Source organism: Setaria italica, chromosome VII, assembly GCF_000263155.2.
Source record: "Setaria italica strain Yugu1 chromosome VII, Setaria_italica_v2.0, whole genome shotgun sequence".
In the NCBI taxonomy this organism is placed as follows: Eukaryota; Viridiplantae; Streptophyta; class Magnoliopsida; order Poales; family Poaceae; genus Setaria; species Setaria italica.
Window position 1 is genome coordinate 20,976,399 of NC_028456.1, and position 22,810 is coordinate 20,999,208.

The following is a 22,810-nucleotide window of genomic DNA, read 5'->3' on the forward strand; positions in this document are numbered from 1 at the left end:
GAACTCTTCATGCGTGTCATCGAATTTTATTTATTTTCTCGAAGAAAAAGATACCAGACCGTAGTAGTACGTACCAAAGGTCTCGGAACTCGGTGGAGGACGTGGTCGTACATCATCTTTTACGTTTCAAAGAAAAAAAAGTACGTCATCTTTTATAACAACCAAAGCCCAAAAGATGTTTCAAGGTGGCACCTAGGCCCAAAAATACCTGCTGCAGTTTGAAAATCACAATCTACCCAAATTACCGGGCTTGGCGGATCCAGATCAGCTTCATTCGTCCGGGTGTTGTTAGCGCCCGGTTGACGTTCTAATAAACCGCCATCGGATTTTTTTCTATAGGCATCATCGTGTTTAGTCTCGTACCGGAGACTAAACACCCACGAGTGGACGCACCAGCCATATATGCAACACAAGGTGCAACCTTAGAAATTATTACTTACCTGGACAGGGTCTATGGGTGATCAAGGAGCCTCATGGACCAGTGGCCTGCATTGCATTGGCGGGTGCGTTGGTCTACCGTCTCCTCAAGTGCCTCAAGTGGGAGATTGGACGTCATAATTTGTGGAAGAAGAGATACAATTCAAATATAAGATTACTGTTTTTTTCAAAATTTGATGCTATAGATATAAGCTTTCAGATTTGTTAAAAATCAATCTTACATGTATCTAATGCAATGTGAAGTTGATAAGTAAGAGAAACAAAGCTCGTTCCAGCCATGGTTTTGTCATCAGATTGATATCCCTTCGAGTGATCCATGAACGTGGAGGATAATATACGGGTGTTCACTGCTAGAAATATGAGCATTCGTCTTTGACGTTAGTACCCAATAGCTTTTCGTTCGGTACTAATGTGCTAGAAATATGAGCATTCGTCTTTGACGTTAGTACCCAATAGCTTTTCGTTTGGTACTAATGTGCGAAATTAGTAACACGTAAAAAATGTCGATCCTCGGAGGCCTCGTAGTACCGGGCAACTGTTTAGTATCAATCGGTGTTATTGTCATGTACTAAAAGGCCTCGACCATTTAGTACCGGGCAATAACACCAGTACCCCGTGGAGTACCATTTAGTACCGGTCGGTGTTATTGATCGGTACTAAATGTCACCATTTTGTACCGGTTGGTGTTATTGACCCGTACTAAAGGCATCTCCACGAGTTACCTATAAAGGAAAGTATATCTAACTCAATCACATGTGTTGTGTAGATAAGATGGTAAGGAAGCTTCGTGCGAGGCTTAAGGTCGTGGGTTCAAATATCATAGACCACGTGAGCGTATATTATGCGTGACTTGGGATTTGGCACGATGCGTGTATGCGGAGACCTTCCTACTAAATGATGTGGCATTTAGTACCGAACAAACAGTACAGTACCGGTGAGACGCCTGCTACTAAACGTGGTTACTGGTAATGGTCAGGACAGTCGTGCATGCACGATCTCGCATGTCACGCAGCTGAAAAGATGATAACATTCATTTCGCGATACTACTCGTCTACTCCATCGGTCATCTGATCCCGATGCCTCGACTGGATAAGCCTTTTTTGAGAGGTCGGATAAGCTAAAAGATTTGGATAAGTTTTTCCATTGCACAAAAAATATAAAAACAAAAAAGAATGACAAGTTTCATGGGTTGTATGCACGTTGCAGTCCGTTCAGTCTCTTGACAAGCATTTTCAGAGAAGTCTTTCAAGTTTCAACGGGTAGCAACCTAATGTTTTCTAATCTAACAAGTTCCAACCATCTTTCAAAAAGATGGCGAGTGGACATTCGCACGACCCTTACCGAGCTCCAAACACCAGATATTTTAAAGGTTGGAATGTTCTCTCTTTTTTAGAGATGGCATGTGCATTTTGATAGGCTCTTTAACCATCTTTCTTTCCTTTTCACGAAATGGTAAGGATGTGACACGATTCCACATGTCGGCGTCGGGGGCCTGGCGGACTCCGTGTTGGGCCGCATAGGTACGGTGGTGGGTGTGCGTGAATGGTTGAGTTGAATGTACCCAAGTTAATGGGCCACGGCCCATATAAGATTACTTTTCTGTTTTCTCCACGAGGCTCCTTCAATTTCTGCCTTAGATTTCCACCGAAAAAGACACGCCGGAGTTCGATAGCCGGAGCGCCACCGCCCCGCCGCCGACTCCTCTTCCGGCCACTACGGCTGTACGCTCCCTGCCTGCTGTCACCTCCATGGACCCCTCTATCATCGAAGTGTCCGTCCCACCCGTGAAACTCACTGGAATTTCTCGCTTCTTGCAGCCTCCGCTTGCCAAATGCCAGGATGACGCCCGCGGAACCCGCATCTCTGCTGGAGTGCTACGCCAGCGGGGAGGACGATTCCCCCGACGAGGCGCGGGTGTCGCTTGAGACGGCGGCGTCCTCGGCGGAGTCGGCCGCGGCCCCATACGTCGGGCAGCGGTTCCCGACCCACGACGCGGCGTACGTGTTCTACAGCGGCTTCGCGCGGCGGTGCGGGTTCTCGATCCGGCGGCACCGGACGGAGGGGAAGGACGGCGTGGGCCGGGGCCTGACCAGGCGCTACTTCGTGTGCCACCGCGCGGGGTCGGCGCCGGCCAAGCCGCTCGCCGGCGCGCCCAGATCGCAGCGGAACAGGAGCTCCTCGCGCTGCGGGTGCCAGGCGTACATGCGCATCGGCAGGGGCGAGGCCGCCGCGGGGGCGCCGCCGGAGTGGCGGGTCACTGGGTTCTCCGACCACCACAACCACGCGCTCCTGGGGCAGGATAAAGTGCGCCTCCTGCCGGCGTACCGCGTCATCTCCGGCGCCGACAGGGACCGGATCCTGATGTTTGCCAAGGCCGGGATCTCCGTGCAGCAGATGATGAGGATAATGGAGCTGGAGAAGTGCGTCGAGCCTGGGAGCCTACCCTTCACGGAGAAGGATGTGAGGAACCTCATGCAGTCCTTCAGGAAGGTCGATCATGAGGAGGACGAGAGCGTCGATCTGCTTAGGATGTGCAAGGATTTCAAAGAGAAGGATCCCAGTTTGATGTTTGAATTCACCAAAGACGTGAACAATCGTCTACAGAACATTGCCTGGACATATTCGGCTTCGGTTCAGGCTTACGAGATGTTTGGTGATGCTGTTGTGTTTGACACCACTCATCGGTTATCTGCACTCGACATGGCGCTTGGAATATGGGTTGGATTGAACAATTATGGAATGCCTTGCTTCTTTGCTTGCGTGCTTCTAAGGGAAGTGAATCAGGAATCATTTGCATGGGCATTGCAGGTAATACAGTTCGGGGTGAAAACTCAGTGTTCCTTTTTGTAACTGTTCCCTTAGGCAGCATTTCTTATTGACAGGTATTTCTCAACTTCATGAACAGAAAAGCTCCACAGATGATATTGACTGATCAAAATATGTGTCTCAAGGAAGCAATTGAAAAGGAATTTCCTAGCACAAAGCATGCCCTTTGCATATGGCTAATTGCAGCCAGGTTCCCATCTTGGTTGAATGTAAATCTTGGGGAGCGTTACAATGACTGGGAAAATGAATTCAGTAGGCTGTGTAACATGGAGAACACAGTGGCCTTTGATATTGGGTGGAATGACATGGTGAACTGCTACGGACTTCATGGAAATAGGCATATTGCTAGTCTGTTTGCATCAAGAAATCTCTGGGCATTGCCTTATTTGAGAGGGCATTTTTCTGCAGGGCTGACTGCTTCTCCATCTGTTTCCAAGTCAATAAATGCCTTCATTCAGCGGTTCTTGAGTATTCAGACACGACTTGCCAACTTCATTGAACAGGTGAGTATCTCATATTGTCCAAATACAAATTTCTTGGTTTGATGCACATCACAATAGTTTTCAGATACTTGTCAAAGAAAAAAAAATGCGACCTATTTTCCTACAGCTTCAGTTCAGTTTAGCCATGTTTTTACACGCTAAATTGCTTGCTCGGGGCTTTGGACTTCTTGCTTTTTGTGTGACAAAAAGAAGTAATATGTTCCCTGTGCTAATTTTTTGGACAGGTTTCAGTAGGTGTTAACTACAAAGACCAAGTTGGGGAACAAGAAACGATGCAGCAAAATTTGCAGAACATAAGCCTGAAGACAGCATCTCCAATTGAAGGCCATGCTGCTGCACTTCTCACCCCCTATGCTTTCTCTAAGCTACAAGATGAGCTTGTTGAGGCTGCCCACTACGCATCGTTCCACTTGGAAGAGAACATTTTTCTTGTCCGACACCATACTGAGGCGGTGGGTGGGTATAGCGTCACATGGAACCAAAGGGAGGAGCTCATTTCTTGCAGCTGCCAAATGTTCGAGTGCTTAGGGATCCTCTGCCGGCATGCCCTTCGCGTGCTCTCAACACTGAACTATTTGCAGGTCCCAGACACTTATCTTCCTGTCCGATGGCGCAGGATTCAGACACCACCTTCCAAGTCCTTGAATGGAGCTCCCCCTCAGTCGCAGCGTGTAGCATCTGGGAGAGTGGGAGCGTTGCAATCCTTGGTCGCAGCGCTGGTGAGTGAGGCAGCCAAATCGAACGAGAGGATGGATCTTGCAACACATGAGGCCTCTGTTCTCCTGTCCAGAATAAAGCAGCAGCCTGTTTCGATGCATGTTTCAGGTGAACATGCTCCTAGGCTGCAGTAGGCCAGTAGCTACACCATTATTGCATTTTGCGCAGGCAATAGTGATTATTAACAACTATAAGTAGCAGACTAGCAGTAGTTGGCAACAAGAGAAATATGGAATCGATGTGATGTGATTCTGTTCTAGATGTGCATTTTCGTAGCTTGGGATCGAAATCCTTTTGCACCGCATTTGAGTTCCAAAAGCACTTGTTAAACATGTATTTCAACGATCTAATCACCACGGCCCACAGCTACGAAGAAATTCTTTGTATAATTTACTGTATCGAAATTCGAAACTTCGAAAGTGAGTCATGCGAAGGATGTTTTTATCACTTTTGTTCTTAAAGATTATGAAATACTGCAGTACGTGCAAGCCGTCTTAGCTCAGTCGGTAGAGCGCACGGCTTTTAACCGTGTGGTCGTGGGTTCGAATCCCACAGACGGCGATTTTCCTTTTTATTTATATTACTCTTTTTTGCTGTTTCTTTGGTAAACATTTTCTTCGCTTGACTTTGATTGGGCAGTTGCATTCCAAGTCAATGGACTCGATGAGATCCAGAAATTAGTTTCGCTATATTTTTTCTTGAGTGATTTTTTTTGTTTTACTTATCTGTAAACTTTCTTTGTTCGTTGGGAAAAACAAAAGGCACATACATGTCTGTTTTGTCTGGAAACAAGAAGAAATAGTACCAACTAACCGTGTGCACTTAAATAAATTGTACACCGGTGGCAAATACAAATATACAAGGAGAAATTAAAATAAATCGTGGCACGAAGAACACCGCAAACTTCGCCTGAATCCTAACAAATCGTGGCCAGCTGACTACTCTACCAAAGGAAGCGAAGCATCGACCGCCGCCGCCGCCGCTGAGCCGACGATGCACAGGGGGCTGGACTTGAACCCGACGACCGGGAAGGACTTGCTGACGGGCCCGATGTGGACGGTGACCTCCCCGCCGGCCACCTCGACACCAGTGATGGGCACCCAGGCGAACAGAACGCGGACGCGGACGCCCTCGAGCCCCGTGACCGCCCCGGGGGACACGGTGCCGGAGAGCTTGATGTCGTAGCCGACGCGGTAGCCCCCCACCTCGACCACGCAGCCGTCGTCGAGGAAGAGCTCGAAGGTGCCGTCGTTGTGGAGGAGGTACCGCCGGGCGGTCTCCGGGAGCAGCGCGCGCGGGAGGCCGAACCGGTCCATCAGCTCCGGCACGGTCGGCGGCTCGTACGGCGCCGCGGCCGAGGCGGGGGCGGCGAGGCCGAGCAGGAGGAGGAGGGCGGAGGCTGCTGCCGCCGTCGCCATGTTGACCAATTGGGGTTGTGGTTGGTAGTTCTTGGTTTTGGGCGTTGCTTCTTTGGATGGATGGGAAAGGTCCAGGACAGCTCTTTTTTACTAGTCGGGTTTTAGAAGAGGGAGCAAAGATGAGGAATATTGAGGATATTCTATTAGGTTGAGTGAGGAGTGAGAAATGCATGCTTAATGTCCTAGCGTTCTAAAAAAATTCTTCTAAAATTTTCTTTTTCTAAAATATTATCATCCCCGATATTTCAAAATAGATCATGTCATCGCGAGTTGATCCGATCCAATCCAATTGGCTGCCTCACCTCCTCCTCACGATCTCTCCCTCCCCTCGTGACCTCTTAGAACAGAGCAGAGCTCGCCGCCGGCCAAATCCGCCATATCCCAGCCGCCTCCGCTCGATTCCTCGCACCAGCAGCCTTCCCTTATCATCCCGCATCCATTTGACCCATCACCGACCTCTTCCGTCCAGTGTCCAAGGTCCTCTACTTCTGCGGGAGGCGGTCCGTGCCATCGGAGATGAGGGGCGGTGCGACGCGGCGGTGGCGCGAGCGGATGTGGGGCTTCGTGCGCGCGGGGCACTACGGGATCGACGGCCTGGTGATCAACCCGGTGGCCATGCCGCCGGAAGAGTGGCGGCGACTCGCCGGTGCGCACGTGCTGGTCACCGTGGTGGGGCTGGACCTGCTGGCCGTGAAAGGTCGTGTGTACGTGCACGCGCTCCAGGCGAGCGGGTGGCGCGGCGAGGCGGATCTGTATGAGACGCCTGGTGAGTACCATGTCTACTTCCTCGACAAACCCAGCAGCGAGAAGGCGGCCAAGGAGATAGAGGTCGTGGTGGACTTCATCAATGGTCGACGGAAAGGAAACTAGGGAAGGAGAACGGGGGAGCGGCAACAAGGAAATAAGACGGCGAGTTTTTAGCGTAGTTATATTTTTTAGGAAGAACAGGGATCTGTTGGAGCTTGATTTCTTATGTTTTTCTCCATAAACAAGATTTGGGGGTAACATGAGGGAACTGTTGGAGTTGCTCACGAGTTAGACCAATAACTACACTATTAATGTGTCATCTTATTCTATAAACTTTTTATCATAAATAATTTTTTGAAAATGAAACTAACAACATTTTGCATTATAAAAGTTCTATACTTAGAGTTCCTTTGGTTGGGCTTCCAAAGTGATTTTGCTACCAAGAAAAGTCAAAAACCCAAACAAAAGGTAGAACTAGCAGCAACTTTTCACGAAAGTATGTGCTTTCTCCTAGTGTAGTTTTCACAGCAGCTCGCAGGGTGCTTCCACCGGCTGCGGCTTCCAAACTTTCGTGAAAATTACCCACCTGCCACTTGTAAGTCACGTATCCCTTCATTTCCTTTTTTTCCCCGTCAACTCTCTCTCGCTTGTTCCCTCCGGCGGCGCTCGCTCACTATCCGGCGGTGCACGGGGGACCGGCGAGGGGCTCCGGCAGCGGCGCGGGATGGAACCGATGAGAGGCTTCGGCGGTGGCGCGGGGAGCTCCGGGGTTGGTGGCATCGCGAGCTCCAAGAGGGTGCGGGGCAGGGCTAGAGTGGGATAGGAGTGGGGGGGCTCTAGTGGAGGCGCTGCGGATCTCCGGGGTCGGCCGGCGGCAGCGCGGGACGGGACCGGCAAGGGACTCCCGCGGCAGCGTGGCGTAGCTTCGTGGTTGGCAGCATCGTGAGCTCCAGGAGGGCACGAGGCAGGGCCGGACTGGGATGGGAGCAGCGCGGGCTCCGGTGGTGGCGCGGGAGGCTCCAATGCTGGCGTGGGATGGGAGCAACACAGGGGACTCCGGTGGCGGCGCGAGCTTCAGGAGGATGTGGGATGGGGCCGACGCGGTTAGATCCGCCGCCGCCGACGCGAGCTCTAGGCGGGTGCGGCGCGGGGTGCTTGGTCGGCAGCGCCCCTTGCTCCAGACGCTGGAGGGGGGACAATGAATCGGGGCTAGCGACGAGCTCGGGTCGGCCGGCCGCGCTACTGCCCCTCCACGCGAGAGGGGAGACAGAGGAAAAGAGAGAGAGAAAGAAAAACATGTCAATGACTGTAGGGCCCATATGTGAGTGAAAGGGATTGTGAATGACATGTGGGGTTCGCTCGTAAGTGTTTCCAAAAAGCCACACTTGTTTCATCAAACGGCTTTCAGCTTTCTCACAGCCCACAAACTACAACAACTTTTCCACAACCCGCAGCTCACAACTATTTTTTCAAAAGCCACAATTCAACCAAGCACACCCTTATAGAGTAATTGTTGGGGTAGGTCAACGTTCTAGCCTTCAATTCTTAGACAGAGTGAGTTCTTTGTAGCTAAGACTAGTTGTGCTTCCAACTCATTAATTTAAAATTCAGCAAACAACAAATTTTAGGGAAAGAAAATAGAACAATAGGCCATTTGATCTTTCTACGGAAATGTGAATGTATTTACCCTTTCTTCAAATTGTATCTTGATAGCCATGTTGTTCTAATATAAACCAGCAACAAAGTTACACCTTGCTCCACTGTCTCGCCCACTCACGCCTTCCATCTCTGATGATGCTCCCGCTACCGCGTCACCACCTCAAAAACATGTTTCGTTTGGATACTCTTTCACCTCGGATCCTTGTTACTAAAGAAATTCCTATTTTCAAGATATCGGAGGATATGAAGTTTATGAAGTGAGAAACTAATATCTTTATTTTTTTTAAATAAACTAATGTCTTTGTGACCATGCTAAACTTTGTCTAGCCAGAATTCAAGTCGTGTCTTAACCCCATATTATAATTCCCCCATATCAAACTTTAAGGCAAAGCGAAATAAGACCAAAATCCCTTCTTGAATTTCATTCTAAGTTAGGATTGTCCTAAATATAATACTATGATGAAGAAAACCATGTTGTGGGGCCATTTGTAATATGTGAATCTCAAACATGAATCCTTAAAAAAATGAAGGATTTATGAAATCCCATCAAAGCTACGAAATCTTGGTTGGTCATCCTCCTATCTCCTTGTAAAATTTGCAAGACTTTCACATGAATTAGTTAAATTTCTATTGCATTAGAAAAAAAGAATCGGGTTGCAAATGGGCCTCTATGGACAAGTTCAAATGAACAAAGTCAACTCTATTCAATCCCCCAAGCACTATAATGTTCATTGCATGATATAAATCCATACAGCCCTTTTATATTCCATCAATTGTTTCATAACAGGAGATCATGACCTAAAGCTCATGCAAGCAAACTACGTACACGATCCTAGCCATTTATTTTCAACTCCAACACGGTCCAAAGAAGAAAGAAGAAGGGAGAGGAAAAAGAAAAGAAGGAAAAAAAGGGGGAAGAAGAGCCATATCCTAGATTCTAGAGGCTGGATCCACCCTTAACACGGTCCAACATATCTGGAGCATTGATTTTTGCTCCTATGGCACTTTCTGCAACCGGTGAAGTGCAATAACCGATATGATTAGGCCTGTTCGCTTCAACTTATTCAGCCAGCTTATCAGCCACCAAACAGTATTTTCCTCTCACAACAAATCAGCGGTTTTAGCTTTTCAGCCGGCTTATAAGCTGAAGCGAACAGGCTTATTCACCTGGTTTTGCTTCCACGCATTAGGCTCCCAAATTGAGAAAAACCATGTAAAATATTCAGAAGCTCATCCTATCAGTTGGTACTGCTTTGCTCGCAAGGGCAATTTTTTCTTCGTTTTGTTTTCTCAAAAATCCCAAGGTGTTTTTTTTTCCATTATACCATCTAAACAACAGTAATTAAGATACATGATTCGTCAGTGTTTAGCGTCATGGTTAGTGATGGTAAAGCTAGCTCAGCTCTTGTAGGCGTCGGCGAGGTAGGCGAGGCAGCCAACGAGGGGCGTGTTGGTGTACGTCGTGGGCTCGGAGAGCACGCGATGGCTGCTGTAGTCTGGGAACACATCGTTCTCATCCGGATTAAGATACATTGTATGATTATTCACACGCGTAGTACGTACACAATCCTAACTTTTCATTTTCAACTCCAACGCGGTCCAGGGGCAAATTGGGGGTGAGTTGGTGTTTTCTGGGGGTGGGGGGGGGGGGGCGCTAGTGCCCCCTCCCCCACGCAGAAAGAGAAAAAAAAACGGAAAAATGAGGAAGAATAGCTTCTCTAAGCTTAGAGGCCGGATTCTGAAGTTGTCCATGTTCTTTGTAATATTTTATTGCAATAGTTATAAATATATTGAGAGTTGATCTTTAATCCTGTGGTACTTCTACAACTGGATGAATTGCAACGACGGATACGATTGTTCATATAGTTTCCCTTCTATATATTGGCCTCCCAAATTTGATAAAACCCACGCAAAATAATTACTTTTGTATATCATGCTATCAGCTAGTATTTTTTTTCTTGAAAGACCCAACATATCTTTTTTCCATTACCATCTAAACAACAATAATTAAGATACATGGTTCGTCAGCGATCATCGCCGCGTGATCAGTGGTCAGCTAGCTCTGTACGCGCCCGCGAGGTAGGCGAGGCAGCCGACAAGGGGCGCGTTGGTGTACGTCGTGGGCTCGGAGCGCGCGTAGTCGCCACGGTCGTCCGGGAACGCGTCGTTCTCGTCCGGCCCGCCGACGACGGCTCCGGTGTGCACGTTGGGGTTGGCGGCGCCCGAGTAGAAGTAGCTCTGGTACCCCTCCTGGCACCCGATGTGCGCCGGGTGGCTGGCCACCGACGGCAGGGACGACGCCCGGTGGTGGATCCTCTGCGGCCACCGCGCGCCGAAGCCCACCATGTAGGACATGCCCTGGGGGTTGGCACCCAGGATGTAGTCCACCTGTTTCTTGGCGAGGGCTCGGAGGGACTTGGCGGTGACGGGGAGGCTCTGGCAGGAGAAGGTGTGCTTGGAGACGGCCATGTACTTGGCGTAGGTGGCGAGCAGGAAGCTGGCCGAGGCGACGTACTGCAGGTTGGCGTTGCCGGACTTGTGCATCAGGCCGCCCGCCGTGTACCGCGTTGTGGAGGAAGGGGAGCCGGGCAGGATCCGGCAGAAGAAGTCCTCGGCCTGCTGCCGGAACGGCTCCAGCGTCTTGTCCCCGTTCACCAGAGCTCTCTGCATGCGCGCGCGCGATTAAGCACGTGAACAAGATGCGGATTACGTGTTCGATCCGTGTCCGTGCTCAGGCACAGGTGACCAGTGTGCTTGGTGTTCCCTCGTGCTACGTACCCGTGACAGGAGCACGCGCGCTCCGGCGAGCTTGTTGTCCCAGCTGAACATGTCGACGCCGTCGTTGTCGCCCAGGGAGTAGAGGTAGCCGAGGTACGAGGAGTTCTTCGTCGCCCACAGCAGCCACGCCGATCCCCACAAGAGCTCATCCTGCGCAAGCGAGATCACGTACGCGTCCAGTCAGCTGCTTGATCACGTGCAGGTGCAGATCATTGTATTTGTATGCGTGTCCCGGGACATAACCGACCTTGTAGCCGGAGTAGGACTGGTAGTAGGCGCCGATGTCGCCGCCGATGGAGTCGCTGTACTTCCCCTGGCTCCGCACGGCGAGCTCCATCACGCCCCGCGCCGCGGCGAGGAGCCTCCGGGAGTAGGCCCGGTCGGCGGCCCTGAACACCATGCTCGCCGCGGCGAGGGCCGCCACGGTCTCGCCCGCGACGTCGGACCCGGGCGCCGACGCCGACACCGCGTACACGGACCTCGGTGTGTCCATGTCCTCGGGCCGCTCCCAGCACCGGTGGTCCGCGTCGGGGTCGCCCACGCCGACGTAGAGCGTCCCCGGCGTCTGCGTCGCCGCCTTGAGGAGGTAGTCCGCGCCCCACCGGACGGCGGCGCGCGCGTCGTGCACGCGCGCCTTCATCTTCCCGCCGTGCTCCAGGACGCTCCAGGACAGCATCGTCGTGGTGAACGCCATCGGGAAGCCGAACTTGACGTTGTCGCCGCCGTCGTAGTACCCGCCGGTGAGGTCGACCTGCCAGTTCCAGTTCGTGCCAGACACGCACGGACGTTTCAGCCCCGGGATCAACAGGAGTTAAGGGCACTAGGTCAACGCGAGGACCATGGTCACATTAACAAACACGTCTTCGTCTACAACAAGAAGTATCAGAGGTGTGTACGTTTGCGGCGGAGCCGTCGGAGAGGCCGGAGTTGGACCTCCAGGTGACGGCCTGGTCCGGCGGGAGCTGGCCGGACCTCTGCCCCTGGAAGAAGAGTATGGCCTTCCCGAGCGCGTCGGCGTAATCGGGGTGCCCGCCGGCAGCGACATGGCCGGAGCCGGAAAGGAGTGAGACGACGACGGACGCGACGGTAAGCACAAGGCACCGCGACGATGACGGCGGAGGCATCTTCCTTGCTCGCGCTGCCAACGGAGCTCGGCTCGACGAGGCAGAGCTCATCGCCATCTTCTTCTTCTCCACCGCGACCCTTGCGAGTCCACTGCAGTACAGTACTGCGACGCATGCCAATTTATACGACGTGCTTGCTGCATGCGGCGAGGCTAATTTGATTTTGCCGAATTGCATGTGACGGATTTGTTTATGTTATCTCGAGATCGACGGATCGACCTTGCTCCGAGGCGCGCGCGAGTCAGAGCGAGCGGCCGCCATTGCTGGGGATAACACGATCCAAGATTTGGGTCCTAATTCAGTGTTGTTCATGTCATGATGGCGCCTGGATAACTCCATTATCAGTGTTTGGAGTATTGTTCTGAAGCTAATCATACTGCAAGTGATGAGCTCTGCTGCTGTAAACTGCAGCTGCTGCGATCGGGGCATCCGGAATTTTTCGAAGGACGACACTGCGAGGATGGTACTGTAGAATTTAAACGGATGATCTCGTTCGGCGAGACCTCCTCTCGGATCGGGATGGTGCGCCTTGGAGTTTGTGATCGCCGCAGGCTCTCCGGTGGTGGTTGCTTGAGGGTCACTTAAAGGCGCATAGCAATGCTGGAATACTGGAATCAGGCGATGGTAGTTAACGTTACAGGCGATCAGGTGGAGGATTGAAGTGTCAGTACGTGGGCACTGTTGGTGAATTGGGAGAATGCATTTACCAAGTAGAGATGGGAGCGTGAAATTGGGCAGGCGACGTCAAATGCTGAAACAGGATGTGTGGGTTCGTCGTAGATGAAGGTTCGAGGGAGGCTAATCCTGCATATGAATGTGAGGCCAGGAGAACAAAAAATTGTCGACAGCAGGAAGAAATTGCACACCTAACTGACAAATTAGCAGGATTCCAAATAGTACATTTCTACTGCCTGCAACAGTGCAACTACAATAAAAACAAGAAAACGAGAAAAAAGGGAAAATAAATAACTGGAAGGGGACAAAAAGAGGAACTATTAAAAATAAAAGAGGAAAACCTACAGATATCTGCCTGCAATTATTAATAAAAAAAGGAGGAAAAAACAAGTAAAAAAACGTGGACGGTAGGATTCGAACCTACGCGGGCGAAACCCACATGATTTCTAGTCATGCCCAATAACCACTCTGGCACGTCCACGATAACATTCAAATTTCAGCCCTCCATTTTTATAGCTCTGGTTCTCTCTGATGTTGACGAGTTGTGCCAGCAACAACCGTTAACTCAGTTCGAGTTCGGCTCATTTCGTGCATCTAAACTAAGGTCTTGTTTAGTTGCTAATTTAGGAGCGGTAAAATTAGCATTTTACCATAAATGCACAACTGTAACGTTTTGTTTGTATTTATGAATTATTGTCAAAATATTGACTAATTAGGGTCAAAAAATTCGTCTCGCAAAGTACAACAAAACTGTGCAATTAGTTTTTGATTTCGTCTATATTTAGTACTCTATGCATGTACCGCAAGTTTGATGTGATGGGGAATTTTCTTTTTCATAGTGTCAAAATTGGAAGTTTGGAGGAACTAAACATAACCTTTTAACCTAGGTAAATACGAAGTCAGAAAAGGCGGAAGGGACGGGACGGGCCAGTGAGTCGACGACGTCCAGGTCCAGGCCGTACGTGCACGGTCCGTCCAGAGCGCCGGGCGCATCAGGAGGGGACACGCGCGCGGTCTACTGGCTACTGCTGGTAGCCGTCGCACTCGCACGGACGCGCAGCCCCACCACGGCTCCACGGCGCTGCGTCCCGCGGCGGACCGGCGGTTCGGCCGGCCAGCGACGACGACCGGTGGTGCCGCGTCATCTAATCGGCCGCCGACGCCTGCTCCCCCCGGTCTGACTTCGGCTCACCGCCACCGTCCGACATCCCACATCTGTCACGCGCACGGCGCTTGCCTACGGATCTAGCCCACCCCGAGAAACGAACAAAGCGTGGTGCAGAAACCGCCTCCGTGCGGAGAAAGCGCATTCTGCTTCGGAATCGCGTCTTCCCCTTGCCTCTTCCCCCCTGCTCCGCTCCGTTTCCATTCGTCACCCTCCCGTCCATTGCCGTCGTGCTCCTGCTCCCCTCTCGCCGTCTCGCGGCTTCTGCTCTGCTCGCGAACACCACCGCCGCCGGCCTCTCCCGTCGCCAGCGCGCAGCCGCAGCGCCGCCGTCCATGGAGCCCGCGCCGCTCTCCTCACTGCAGGAGGAAGGGGAGGGGGAGCCCGCAGGCGAGGAATCGTCCGCCTTCTCCCCCGCCGCTGTCCCGCCCCGCCCGGCCACGCAGTAAGCCCACCCGCTCCTCCCGAATCTCCTTCCCCGGCCTTTCCGGTGCCCTGACCCGGTGCCCCTCCGGCCTCCGCAGCAGCCACTCCCTCCACAAGTACGCGCCGCTGGACTGGTCCGCCTACTTCGACGAGGAGCGCAGCGTCGCCATCCCCGGCACCGACGACGTGCGTGCGCTTCACGAACAAATTTTCAGGGTGGCTTCTGTTCCGCACTCCTTGATGGACGCGATCTAAATACTGGATCGTTTTTTTTCTTTCCTTCCAGGTCTTCAATGTGTACACAGCCGGATCGGATGGGCCCGTAGTGTTCTGCCTGCACGGAGGCGGCTACTCGGGGTAAGCCCGCGCCACGGTTTTTATTATCTGTGAAATCCTCTACGTGTTTTGCTGGTGAATTGCGCTCACATTCATGCCTTGGGACTTGCTGGAAATGCCTAGCACTGAGGTTAATTGGATTGGGTGTAACCCAAGTAGTAGTAGTATTTAGTTTTACACTGTAAATTCACTGGTGATTGGTGAGGATACAACATAAAAGATTTTCTAAACAGCGACTGCTATCTGTAACATTCAGATTTGTGGGAGTGAATAACTAGCGCTTCAGAACTGTGCTTAAATAACCCAGTGTGGAATGGTTGCTATGTCTAATGTAGAGTTGCACGTGCATCTTGCCAAATTTCCAGTGCACACCTTCTGGAGACTTTTTTCCTGGGTGCTATGGAAAATGTAGCAATCCCATCTTCTGCTGCAGTTGTGAAACTTCTGTCGAATTTCATTTTTGATTAATGATTAATAGAATACATGTTGAACGTAGAAATGCTGCAATCAAATAGTTTTTGTTCCTGAAAATGTTTGCAATTGATTTTTAAGGTTCTAAATAATGCCTATAGCTGTGTGACACATGCCGTATAGATGCTGTTGTGTATTTTGGCGTCTTGCCGCTGCAAACGCTATTTAAAACCTTGCTTGGTAGGGAAGCATGTGAATACAAAATTCACCTTTTTTAATTCCGATAGTCTTGTAAGGCCTGCATTAAACGACTTGACCTCCTTATGAAATGTTGCCATAGCAAAATTATTTATTAAAGAAAGATGTGCTTACGTAACTGTGATTATTCTTTGATCTCTTAGGCTTTCATTTGCTCTAGCAGCAAGACAAATGAAGGATAAGGCCCGTGTTGTTGCCATGGATCTACGGGGACACGGGAAATCAACAACAAGCAATGATTTGGATCTGTCCATCGAAGTATGCAAACTTGTTTTTTATAACTTATAATCGATGGTTACAGTTCATGCTTATGAGTTGATTGATGGCTATACTTCCATTACCGAAGCTGTTTCATGACTTGTTGCCCATTGCTGGCCACATGTTAGTCTTCAAAAGTGTTTTTGTTTGCCACCGCAGACTCTTACCAATGATGTCATAGCCGTTATACGTACCATGTATGGAGATTCATCACCAGCAATTATACTTGTTGGGCATAGGTGAGTCAGCACCATGCATTTTCCTCTATTCATTTTCTTATGTGTATGCATCCCTTACCTGAAGTAGTCTACAAAGGTTAACTAAAAATCCTAGCTTTAAATAGCTGAGGCTTTCCAATAGACTATCAAATAGGCCCTGAAAAGTTATTCTGCATCATTTGAAACTACCACCAAAACATGATCCTCTTAATCACTTCCAGCTTCATATACGTTACTAATTTTCTGCGTTAGAGAATGTATCTTTTCTCTTTTAGCTGTTCGTTCAGAATATCTCGATTGATATCATTAAGTATTAAAAAACCTTTAACTATGGAATGCTCGAACTTCCTTTTTAGCATGGGTGGTTCAGTGGCTGTACATGTGGCTGCAAGAAAAGAAATTCGAAATCTTCATGGGCTTGTCGTTGTCGATGTTGTTGAGGTTAGTAATTGTTTTTCCTTATGTAGCACCTTATGTTTCTAACAATCATAATCATTGCTGATTTTGGACATATTTCTTTTTTAAATAGGGAACAGCAATGGCTTCACTGGTTCATATGCAGAAGATCTTATCAAATCGGGCACAGCATTTCCCTAGCATTGAAAAAGCGGTATGTTAATTTCGGCCTACATTGTTTCTGATAACGCCAATCAGCTTTATATGTGTAATTTCCCATTGCCATCTGAAAAGATATTTTGGTCATTCCTTACGCTGAAATGAGTTAGTAACATATGTGTTTGAGTTGTGCACGACATACCACAAACATGCAAAGGATGAAACAGAAATGAAAAGCAATTATTGGATGAAACTAAATTCAGTTTTGAATCAGTATCATGCTTATTAAGCCATGTGATTGTAATTCGTACCCATTCTTACTAAGGAAGCATTAGTTATTAAGCCATGTGATTCTAATTGTTCTTACTAAGGCAGCAGCAGATCTCTCTACCTTATTTCTTGCTTGATCAATTTTGAAATTATGCAGATTGAATGGAGCGTCAAAGGTGGCTCGTTAAGAAATGTCGAGTCTGCTCGTGTGTCCATTCCATCTACCTTGAAATATGACGAATCACGGGAATGGTGAGAATACCTTGCATGGTGTATGTTTGTAGGATTGCATCTCTCATGTCTGTGCATGCAAACATAGAATTGGTTATTTAAGTATACCGTTGTACTTTGTTTCAGCTATACATATCGCACTCCTCTTGAGCAAACAGAAATGTATTGGAAAGGATGGTATGCTTTCAATCTGTTGATTTCTTTAAAAAAATGTCTGCATTTTTAGTAAAATCATTTTAATCTTATGTGCCCCTTTTTTTTACTAAATTCTCTGATGTTTGTTTGTTAGGTATGAAGGTCTTTCAGACAAGTTCTTATCTTGTCCAGTGCAAAAGATCCTGTTATTAGCTGGCACCGACAGACTGGACAGGTTTGTTATGCCTGACAGAAATTCTGTATTTTCTAGTCCATGTCCATGACTTCTGCCAGAATGGGTTTGCAAAGCGAGCTTGTGGCGTATTTTATGAATTATGGTTTATCATCTGTTTATTTGAAGAGATTGCATTAGCAATCAAACTATCATGATTATGACTGGCAAATATATGGAAATTTCTTGCCAGGGTTTGTTGCTAGAGCCATTGAATTGCAAATTGGATGGTGCTAATCCACTACCAAGATTCAGCTTTCATTGAAGCCAAACCTATTGTAAATCATTTGTCGTGTTCTAAAATGCTGCTTTTATTGGATGTGTGCAGTCCTATTGCCGTCATAGTTAGTACTATTCTGAAATGTGAAACACCTCCTATAACTCCATGATCAATTATGAAGGATTAATTGTGCAATGTATTGGTTAATGCATTTTGCAGAGCTTTAACAATTGGTCAGATGCAAGGAAAGTTTCAAATGGTGGTGGTTCGGCACACTGGGCATGCCATACAGGTTAGCTCTTAATATGTTTGAATTAAGCTATTTTCATATGAGTCCCTTAGCATTAATTATTTCAAGGCTAGAAGCTTTTGCGCCATTGGTCGAGATTCATCAGTGGTTGTTTCTAGAGATTGTGATAATCCTCCTATTCCTAGATGCTCTAGGACTACTTTAAATATTTCAGAGTGACATGCAGCAATAGCAGGAATTAGCAACCAAAGGTTCATCTGCTGAGTGCTGTTAGTTGTGTTCAGCTATAGTTTTGTGAACTTCTCTTTTGGAAGCATTGCTTTTAGCAGTTTGGTTTTAATCAACGATTTGCAAACATTTACCAGTTTTGACACATTATTAAAATCATTATTTTCAGGAAGATGTACCCGAAGAATTTGCATCACACATACTGAATTTTATATCTCGCAACAAAATAGGGCCTAACGGTGTTGAGGTCAGTAATTAACCTACCATAGTCTCTCATCCTTTATTTGATTTATGCACAATTTCTCCATTTTGTTTTCTTTCTCGGTGCCTTAACTGAATGTTTGGTACTTCATTTCTCAGATACCTGGCCTTATTAAAAAATGGGGGCGCTAGACAGAATGCACTAGGAACTGTTCCAGTATTGACAGTATATAGGAAAATGATGTGTATCTGCCTAAGCTAGGAATTTTGATATGGAAGAGAAATTCTGGGGGAAAGGTTCATGATGACCATTCAGGCGTGAGCAATCAATCATTGGTTTCATCATTTGGTGGCGACTCCTGCATCGCATGAATTGCTTTGCTTATGACATGTTTTGCGTCCTGCGGGTGCCTTTTGTACGAGGTTTCTTGTATGTTTTGTATGTAAAGCTGAGTGCATTATAATGCTTTCCGTGAAGTTTCACTCCTGTCAAGCAGGATAACTCGCTACGACAAGCCCCTGTTTGCTGTTTGTTTCGTTTTTCTGCTGGATTGTGCTTGGCTCTTAAGTCATAATGCAATGGGAGGCAATTGGAGAAGTCATTTCAAAAGCCGTGCCGATTGTCTCATGTTGCACTTGGGGGAGAGCCCAAGCAACGTAATTTCGCAGGAATAATGTGTGCGACGATTTAAAAGATGTATAATCTGCGTCACTAAGGTAGACCAAATGAAACCATCGACGGCACGGTTAACAGCTGAAGATAGAAATAAAGCCCAAAAGCAAACGAGTGTGTTCATCATCACCAGTATTTCTGCTTAAACAGCTGCGACCAGTTGGTCAGAGGTTGCAGGTTCGATCCCAGTGGGGGAGGCCTGCGACCAGTTGGTCAGATGTTGCAGATTCGATCCCCAGTGGGGGAGGAATTTCCTATGATTTATTCCTAGACTACAGTAGCCTTCACATTTGCTGGTAACCGGAGTTCGAGACCACCTTGGCCTACGAATAGCCAAGGCCTACTTTTCCGCAGTTCCGCTCCGTGAAACCAACCGGCGTGATCATGATACATCTCAAACACTTAAATAGGTAGATTTCAGCTGTCGAAACGAAAACAATGCCAAATAATTGTAGATAGCGAAGCATATTTAAGCTGGGAAATCAAATGAATAATGTTAAACATTCTCACAGAATGCGCAGGAAATATCATTCTTTACTGCCAAAATGGTCTACATCGCTCTAAACTCACTCGTCTCAACTGCCAAAATGGACTTCGCTCTAAAGGATATAAGCTCAGTCGAGATGCTGATAGTACAAGCTTTACCTCAATGTACAAGGTAAACTTTCACTAAGGAACTATTTTACAGGACTTCTCATGCCACATGAGGGAAGATGAAGGGGAGAAAAGTAAATATGAGAATGCCATCCCTACTTTAATCTGTTCTATCTTTACAAAATTCCGGAGTAAAGTCAGCTGCAGTTGCAAGACTAAATATGGCCACAGCCAGGGGAAGCAGCATAGGAGTCCCCCTCAGTTAGTCCTTGAAGAAAAAGCTGAACATTAAGTCAAAAGGCTATCATAGGATCATGTCACGACTTGCTTGCATCTCAATATGCTCCTGGTCACCTATGGCAAATGTATCAGCAACTGGAAAATAGACCAGAATAACAATACCGACCATGGCAGCAAGCATCAGCACAAGGAAGGAGACAAACACAAGAGCCTCATGGACTTCACCAGGCCAAGGAAGAACCGATAACCCAAGAAGTGTCGCCCGGGGAAGTAATATTCCAGTGGCGACAATCAGCATATATATCCTTCGCCGGAGTCCCTTGTTGATCACCAGAGACAGCATTTGACGACCGACAAACATGACATAGACAGTCAAAATGATGTAGAATGCCCCAAGAAATATGCTGCTCAACAATGGATATGTGCATGTAATGTCGCCGTTATGGATTTTAGAGGCAGAATACCAGTACTTTGCAATCTTTGGAGGCTGACCGTCATCTGATGAAATATGAGCACCAACGAAAACAACACAAGCGTCCCAGATGAGAGAAGGCGAGCAGAGAATGAATGCTGCACGTATGGTCTTCCGGTTCCATTTCCGGTTCAAGGTACCAAGCTCTTGCTTCTGCAAAGCTGCGCTAAGAAGGAAAGAGAGCAAGAGGAACAATCCTGGTTCTGCAAACCCCAGATTTGAGATGATGTAGAATTTGCACACATTCACTTGCCATGCCCGGTCAGAAATTAGCCTTCCCTCCCCATTCACGAAGGTGAGTCTGAGTACCTCTCCAACACCCCACCAAAATCCAACCAGCATCAATGTTATCCGAGTCAGCCATGGCCCGTTGAAGTAGCTAAGCCGCTGGTAGCCTCTTCTTTTGATCCACAGTTGGAAGTACACTGAGCGGCAGAGGCAGACCAGGCCGAAGATGGAGACTATGGAGATGAGAGCAATGGTCACCACACCAATGATATTGGTGAAATAAGTGATCAAGTGCATTACATAAAGCACCACAACTCGAGACCTCCAAGCATTCTCACTTTTATCATCAACAGTTCAACACAAAGGCTGTTCTCACATCCTACAACAAAACACTAAGACAGAAAAACCTGCAAGGAAAGGGGAGCAAGACAAATTATCAACAGATGGAAGACATGCACAGATAGGTGCCGGCAACGCTGCTATTTATTTGGAACAATAGATGAAAGACAATACTGTCAACGGTAGACTTCAAACGAGCAATATAATAACAAATGAAGCTTCCAATCTACTTCGTGTTAGTGCTTATCTTTCACATGGCTTATTCACCGTGGACGACTGGACGTGTTCAACATCAAAGGTACATTACAAGTTTACAACCCCCTTTTAATTGTCTAACAAAGTTCCGTCTCACTTCATCCAAGATGACTTTTATAAAAGAACTCTCTCCAGATCCACCAACTATTGCGTTATGATTAGGTGATCATCACCCATTACCTAATCACATATGCAACACCAACACGACAGGGGAAAAGAGAAGAAGCCGACAAGGACTCCAACAAGCAAATATTATCCAGATTGACGCGCGGACGCTGACCAATTCAGAGAGGTAAATCTACTACATGATCTCCAAACAACCTAAAGCTTCCGGGCATATAGAAGCAAAATTATCGAATATCACTGCAGAACTAGAAACAAATTTTAAGGCACACAATCTGTCGCTTACCATACCCCCAAGTCTTAGAAGAAGAAGAAAAATATCATACAGTTCGTAAAATTGAAGCCCTAACCGTAGGATTCGAAGAATTCAACTAATGCTAATAAATTGAATCCCTAGATTATCAATTCAATAACCACACATCGAAATTAATTCAAGAGAGTAAAAGAAGCTGGGAGGTAATTTACCAAACGAATTTCCGAGATTGAGCAGCCGAGGAAGCGTCGGTTGAGCCGGGCGGCAGAACAATGCAACGGAGAGCCGAGGCGGAGCAGCGGGAGACCAGCGGGGCGGCAGCGCGAGGCCCCCCAGCCACCAGCGTTTCGGCCGTCGGCGATCGGCGACGGGGCGCGCGCCGCGCGGGTGCACGGTGCCGCCGCTGGAATCGGTCTCGGCGTCCTCCTCCCGCAAGGCTCTCGATGTCTGTCCTCGTGGGAATCAGAATTGCAACGGAAAAGGAGGAGACGGACCGGACGGAGGGGGGAGGGAGGTGGTTGGTCGAAAGAGGACGATTGCTTACAGCTGTATTTTATTTTGTTTTCTAAAAAATATTATTTTAATTTTTTTTCAAAGGTCATCATACAGCCCAATCAGATCTTTTGCGAGGTATCTACATCTACTCGTTTACTTCATGCCTTTTTCTACTCTACAAATAATATATGGATTCAGCCAGCTTCGTCATCCATCATAAAACCTAACCTTTTTGTAATGTTGCTGGCTCATGTTGCATTGGTACTAATGAGGCGCTCCAACCAGCTCTTATTGTTATTTGAATTAAAGTTGTTATTGTTTTCTTCCAGTGTAATAGATTGTGTATTTTTCTGCTAAGACGTCGTTTGGTATAGATTTTTCTGACCCGTTACGATTTTTGAAATCTCTGAATCCCTACCAAACATTTGATAGGCAAGCGGTTTTCTAACAAAATGATCAAAATATCTAGACGTAATATAAGATCAAGATGAATAGAAAAACTTATGAATTTAAAAAAGTCAAAACGACTAATAGTTTGAGATGGAAGAAGTAGTTAAGATGATACATACGGTCGAGGAGCATGGATGATGTTATGCCACGATTTTCATATGAGTCCAACAAAACGGTTGCGTCTACTATTTGATCAACTAGAGTTGGATCAGTTTTTCTCGAATATCGTACGCCTCATCCTCATCGAATGTACATGACCCCTTGTCCCCTTCTGTTGAGAAAAACTAAGGGGGTGTTTGGGAGGAGTGGGCTAAATTTTAGTCTTGTCACATCGGATGTTCGGATACTAATTAGAAGGACTAAACATAAGCTAATTACAAAACTAATTGCAGAACCCCTAGGCTAAATC

General features: G+C 47.8%; 6 protein-coding genes and 2 non-coding genes across 10 annotated transcripts; 4 read left to right on the forward strand and 4 right to left on the reverse strand.

Annotated features, from left to right (window-relative positions):
- Window positions 1-2,088: 2,088 nt before the first annotated feature.
- On the forward strand, window positions 2,089-4,759 carry LOC101752920 (protein FAR1-RELATED SEQUENCE 11). Its single transcript, XM_004975647.4, has 4 exons — window positions 2,089-2,159; window positions 2,256-3,246; window positions 3,321-3,767; window positions 3,992-4,759. Exons 2-4 carry the CDS (start codon window positions 2,278-2,280, stop codon window positions 4,616-4,618), a joined length of 2,043 nt encoding a protein of 680 aa, XP_004975704.1. The 5' UTR covers window positions 2,089-2,159; window positions 2,256-2,277; the 3' UTR covers window positions 4,619-4,759.
- Window positions 4,760-4,972: 213 nt separating this feature from the next.
- Window positions 4,973-5,045, forward strand: TRNAK-UUU. The gene has a single exon. It is a non-coding gene; the product is annotated as a tRNA-Lys (tRNA).
- Window positions 5,046-5,228: 183 nt separating this feature from the next.
- Window positions 5,229-6,048, reverse strand: LOC101753582. Its single transcript, XM_004975648.4, has one exon. The coding sequence runs from the start codon at window positions 5,900-5,902 to the stop codon at window positions 5,423-5,425; it is 480 nt and encodes a 159-aa protein (XP_004975705.1). The 5' UTR covers window positions 5,903-6,048; the 3' UTR covers window positions 5,229-5,422.
- Window positions 6,049-6,418: 370 nt separating this feature from the next.
- On the forward strand, window positions 6,419-6,772 carry LOC105914770 (tuliposide A-converting enzyme 1, chloroplastic-like). Its single transcript, XM_012847444.1, has one exon. It carries the CDS (start codon window positions 6,419-6,421, stop codon window positions 6,770-6,772), a length of 354 nt encoding a protein of 117 aa, XP_012702898.1.
- Window positions 6,773-10,310: 3,538 nt separating this feature from the next.
- On the reverse strand, window positions 10,311-12,255 carry LOC101782643 (endoglucanase 11). Its single transcript, XM_004977968.2, has 4 exons — window positions 11,983-12,255; window positions 11,334-11,837; window positions 11,087-11,236; window positions 10,311-10,972 (listed from the first exon to the last, which is right to left on the reverse strand). The coding sequence occupies exons 1-4, from the start codon at window positions 12,208-12,210 to the stop codon at window positions 10,361-10,363; spliced, it is 1,494 nt and encodes a 497-aa protein (XP_004978025.2). The 5' UTR covers window positions 12,211-12,255; the 3' UTR covers window positions 10,311-10,360.
- Window positions 12,256-13,284: 1,029 nt separating this feature from the next.
- On the reverse strand, window positions 13,285-13,366 carry TRNAS-AGA. Its single transcript has one exon. It is a non-coding gene; the product is annotated as a tRNA-Ser (tRNA).
- Window positions 13,367-14,168: 802 nt separating this feature from the next.
- Window positions 14,169-18,881, forward strand: LOC101754005 (probable protein phosphatase methylesterase 1). Of its 3 annotated transcripts, none has more exons than XM_004975649.3 (13): window positions 14,173-14,495; window positions 14,575-14,662; window positions 14,763-14,833; window positions 15,625-15,739; window positions 15,899-15,978; window positions 16,314-16,398; window positions 16,487-16,567; window positions 16,940-17,034; window positions 17,140-17,190; window positions 17,303-17,383; window positions 17,820-17,892; window positions 18,248-18,325; window positions 18,439-18,881. In XM_004975649.3, exons 1-13 carry the CDS (start codon window positions 14,386-14,388, stop codon window positions 18,469-18,471), a joined length of 1,041 nt encoding a protein of 346 aa, XP_004975706.1. In that variant the 5' UTR covers window positions 14,173-14,385; the 3' UTR covers window positions 18,472-18,881. The 3 variants fall into 3 exon arrangements, with proteins under 3 accessions (XP_022683741.1, XP_004975706.1, XP_004975707.1); XM_004975650.4 differs by having other exon boundaries at window positions 14,578-14,662; XM_022828006.1 differs by lacking the exons at window positions 17,820-17,892; window positions 18,248-18,325; window positions 18,439-18,881 and adding an exon at window positions 17,574-17,785 and having other exon boundaries at window positions 14,169-14,495.
- A 525-nt stretch (window positions 18,882-19,406) lies between these two features.
- LOC101754658 lies at window positions 19,407-21,965 on the reverse strand. Its single transcript, XM_004975651.3, has 2 exons — window positions 21,669-21,965; window positions 19,407-20,893 (listed from the first exon to the last, which is right to left on the reverse strand). Exon 2 carries the CDS (start codon window positions 20,781-20,783, stop codon window positions 19,851-19,853), a length of 933 nt encoding a protein of 310 aa, XP_004975708.1. The 5' UTR covers window positions 20,784-20,893; window positions 21,669-21,965; the 3' UTR covers window positions 19,407-19,850.
- Window positions 21,966-22,810: the final 845 nt, after the last annotated feature.

What these genes read in the sequence shown, in the direction of transcription:
- LOC101753582 (XM_004975648.4), bottom strand. Translation starts at nt 5,902, where the DNA reads ATGGCGACGGCGGCAGCAGCCTCCGCCCTCCTCCTCCTGCTCGGCCTC.
- LOC101754658 (XM_004975651.3), bottom strand. Translation starts at nt 20,783, where the DNA reads ATGCACTTGATCACTTATTTCACCAATATCATTGGTGTGGTGACCATT.
- LOC101782643 (XM_004977968.2), bottom strand. Translation starts at nt 12,210, where the DNA reads ATGCCTCCGCCGTCATCGTCGCGGTGCCTTGTGCTTACCGTCGCGTCC. An exon ending in AGTCCTACTCCGGCTACAAG is followed by an intron (nt 11,237 to 11,333) that starts GTCGGTTATGTC and finishes TCGCTTGCGCAG; the next exon opens with GATGAGCTCTTGTGGGGATC. An exon ending in CGCGCGTGCTCCTGTCACGG is followed by an intron (nt 10,973 to 11,086) that starts GTACGTAGCACG and finishes GCGCGCATGCAG; the next exon opens with AGAGCTCTGGTGAACGGGGA.
- LOC105914770 (XM_012847444.1), top strand. Translation starts at nt 6,419, where the DNA reads ATGAGGGGCGGTGCGACGCGGCGGTGGCGCGAGCGGATGTGGGGCTTC.
- LOC101754005 (XM_004975649.3), top strand. Translation starts at nt 14,386, where the DNA reads ATGGAGCCCGCGCCGCTCTCCTCACTGCAGGAGGAAGGGGAGGGGGAG. An exon ending in CACGGAGGCGGCTACTCGGG is followed by an intron (nt 14,834 to 15,624) that starts GTAAGCCCGCGC and finishes TTGATCTCTTAG; the next exon opens with GCTTTCATTTGCTCTAGCAG. An exon ending in TCCCTAGCATTGAAAAAGCG is followed by an intron (nt 16,568 to 16,939) that starts GTATGTTAATTT and finishes GAAATTATGCAG; the next exon opens with ATTGAATGGAGCGTCAAAGG.
- LOC101752920 (XM_004975647.4), top strand. Translation starts at nt 2,278, where the DNA reads ATGACGCCCGCGGAACCCGCATCTCTGCTGGAGTGCTACGCCAGCGGG. An exon ending in CATTTGCATGGGCATTGCAG is followed by an intron (nt 3,247 to 3,320) that starts GTAATACAGTTC and finishes TCTTATTGACAG; the next exon opens with GTATTTCTCAACTTCATGAA. An exon ending in TTGCCAACTTCATTGAACAG is followed by an intron (nt 3,768 to 3,991) that starts GTGAGTATCTCA and finishes TTTTTTGGACAG; the next exon opens with GTTTCAGTAGGTGTTAACTA.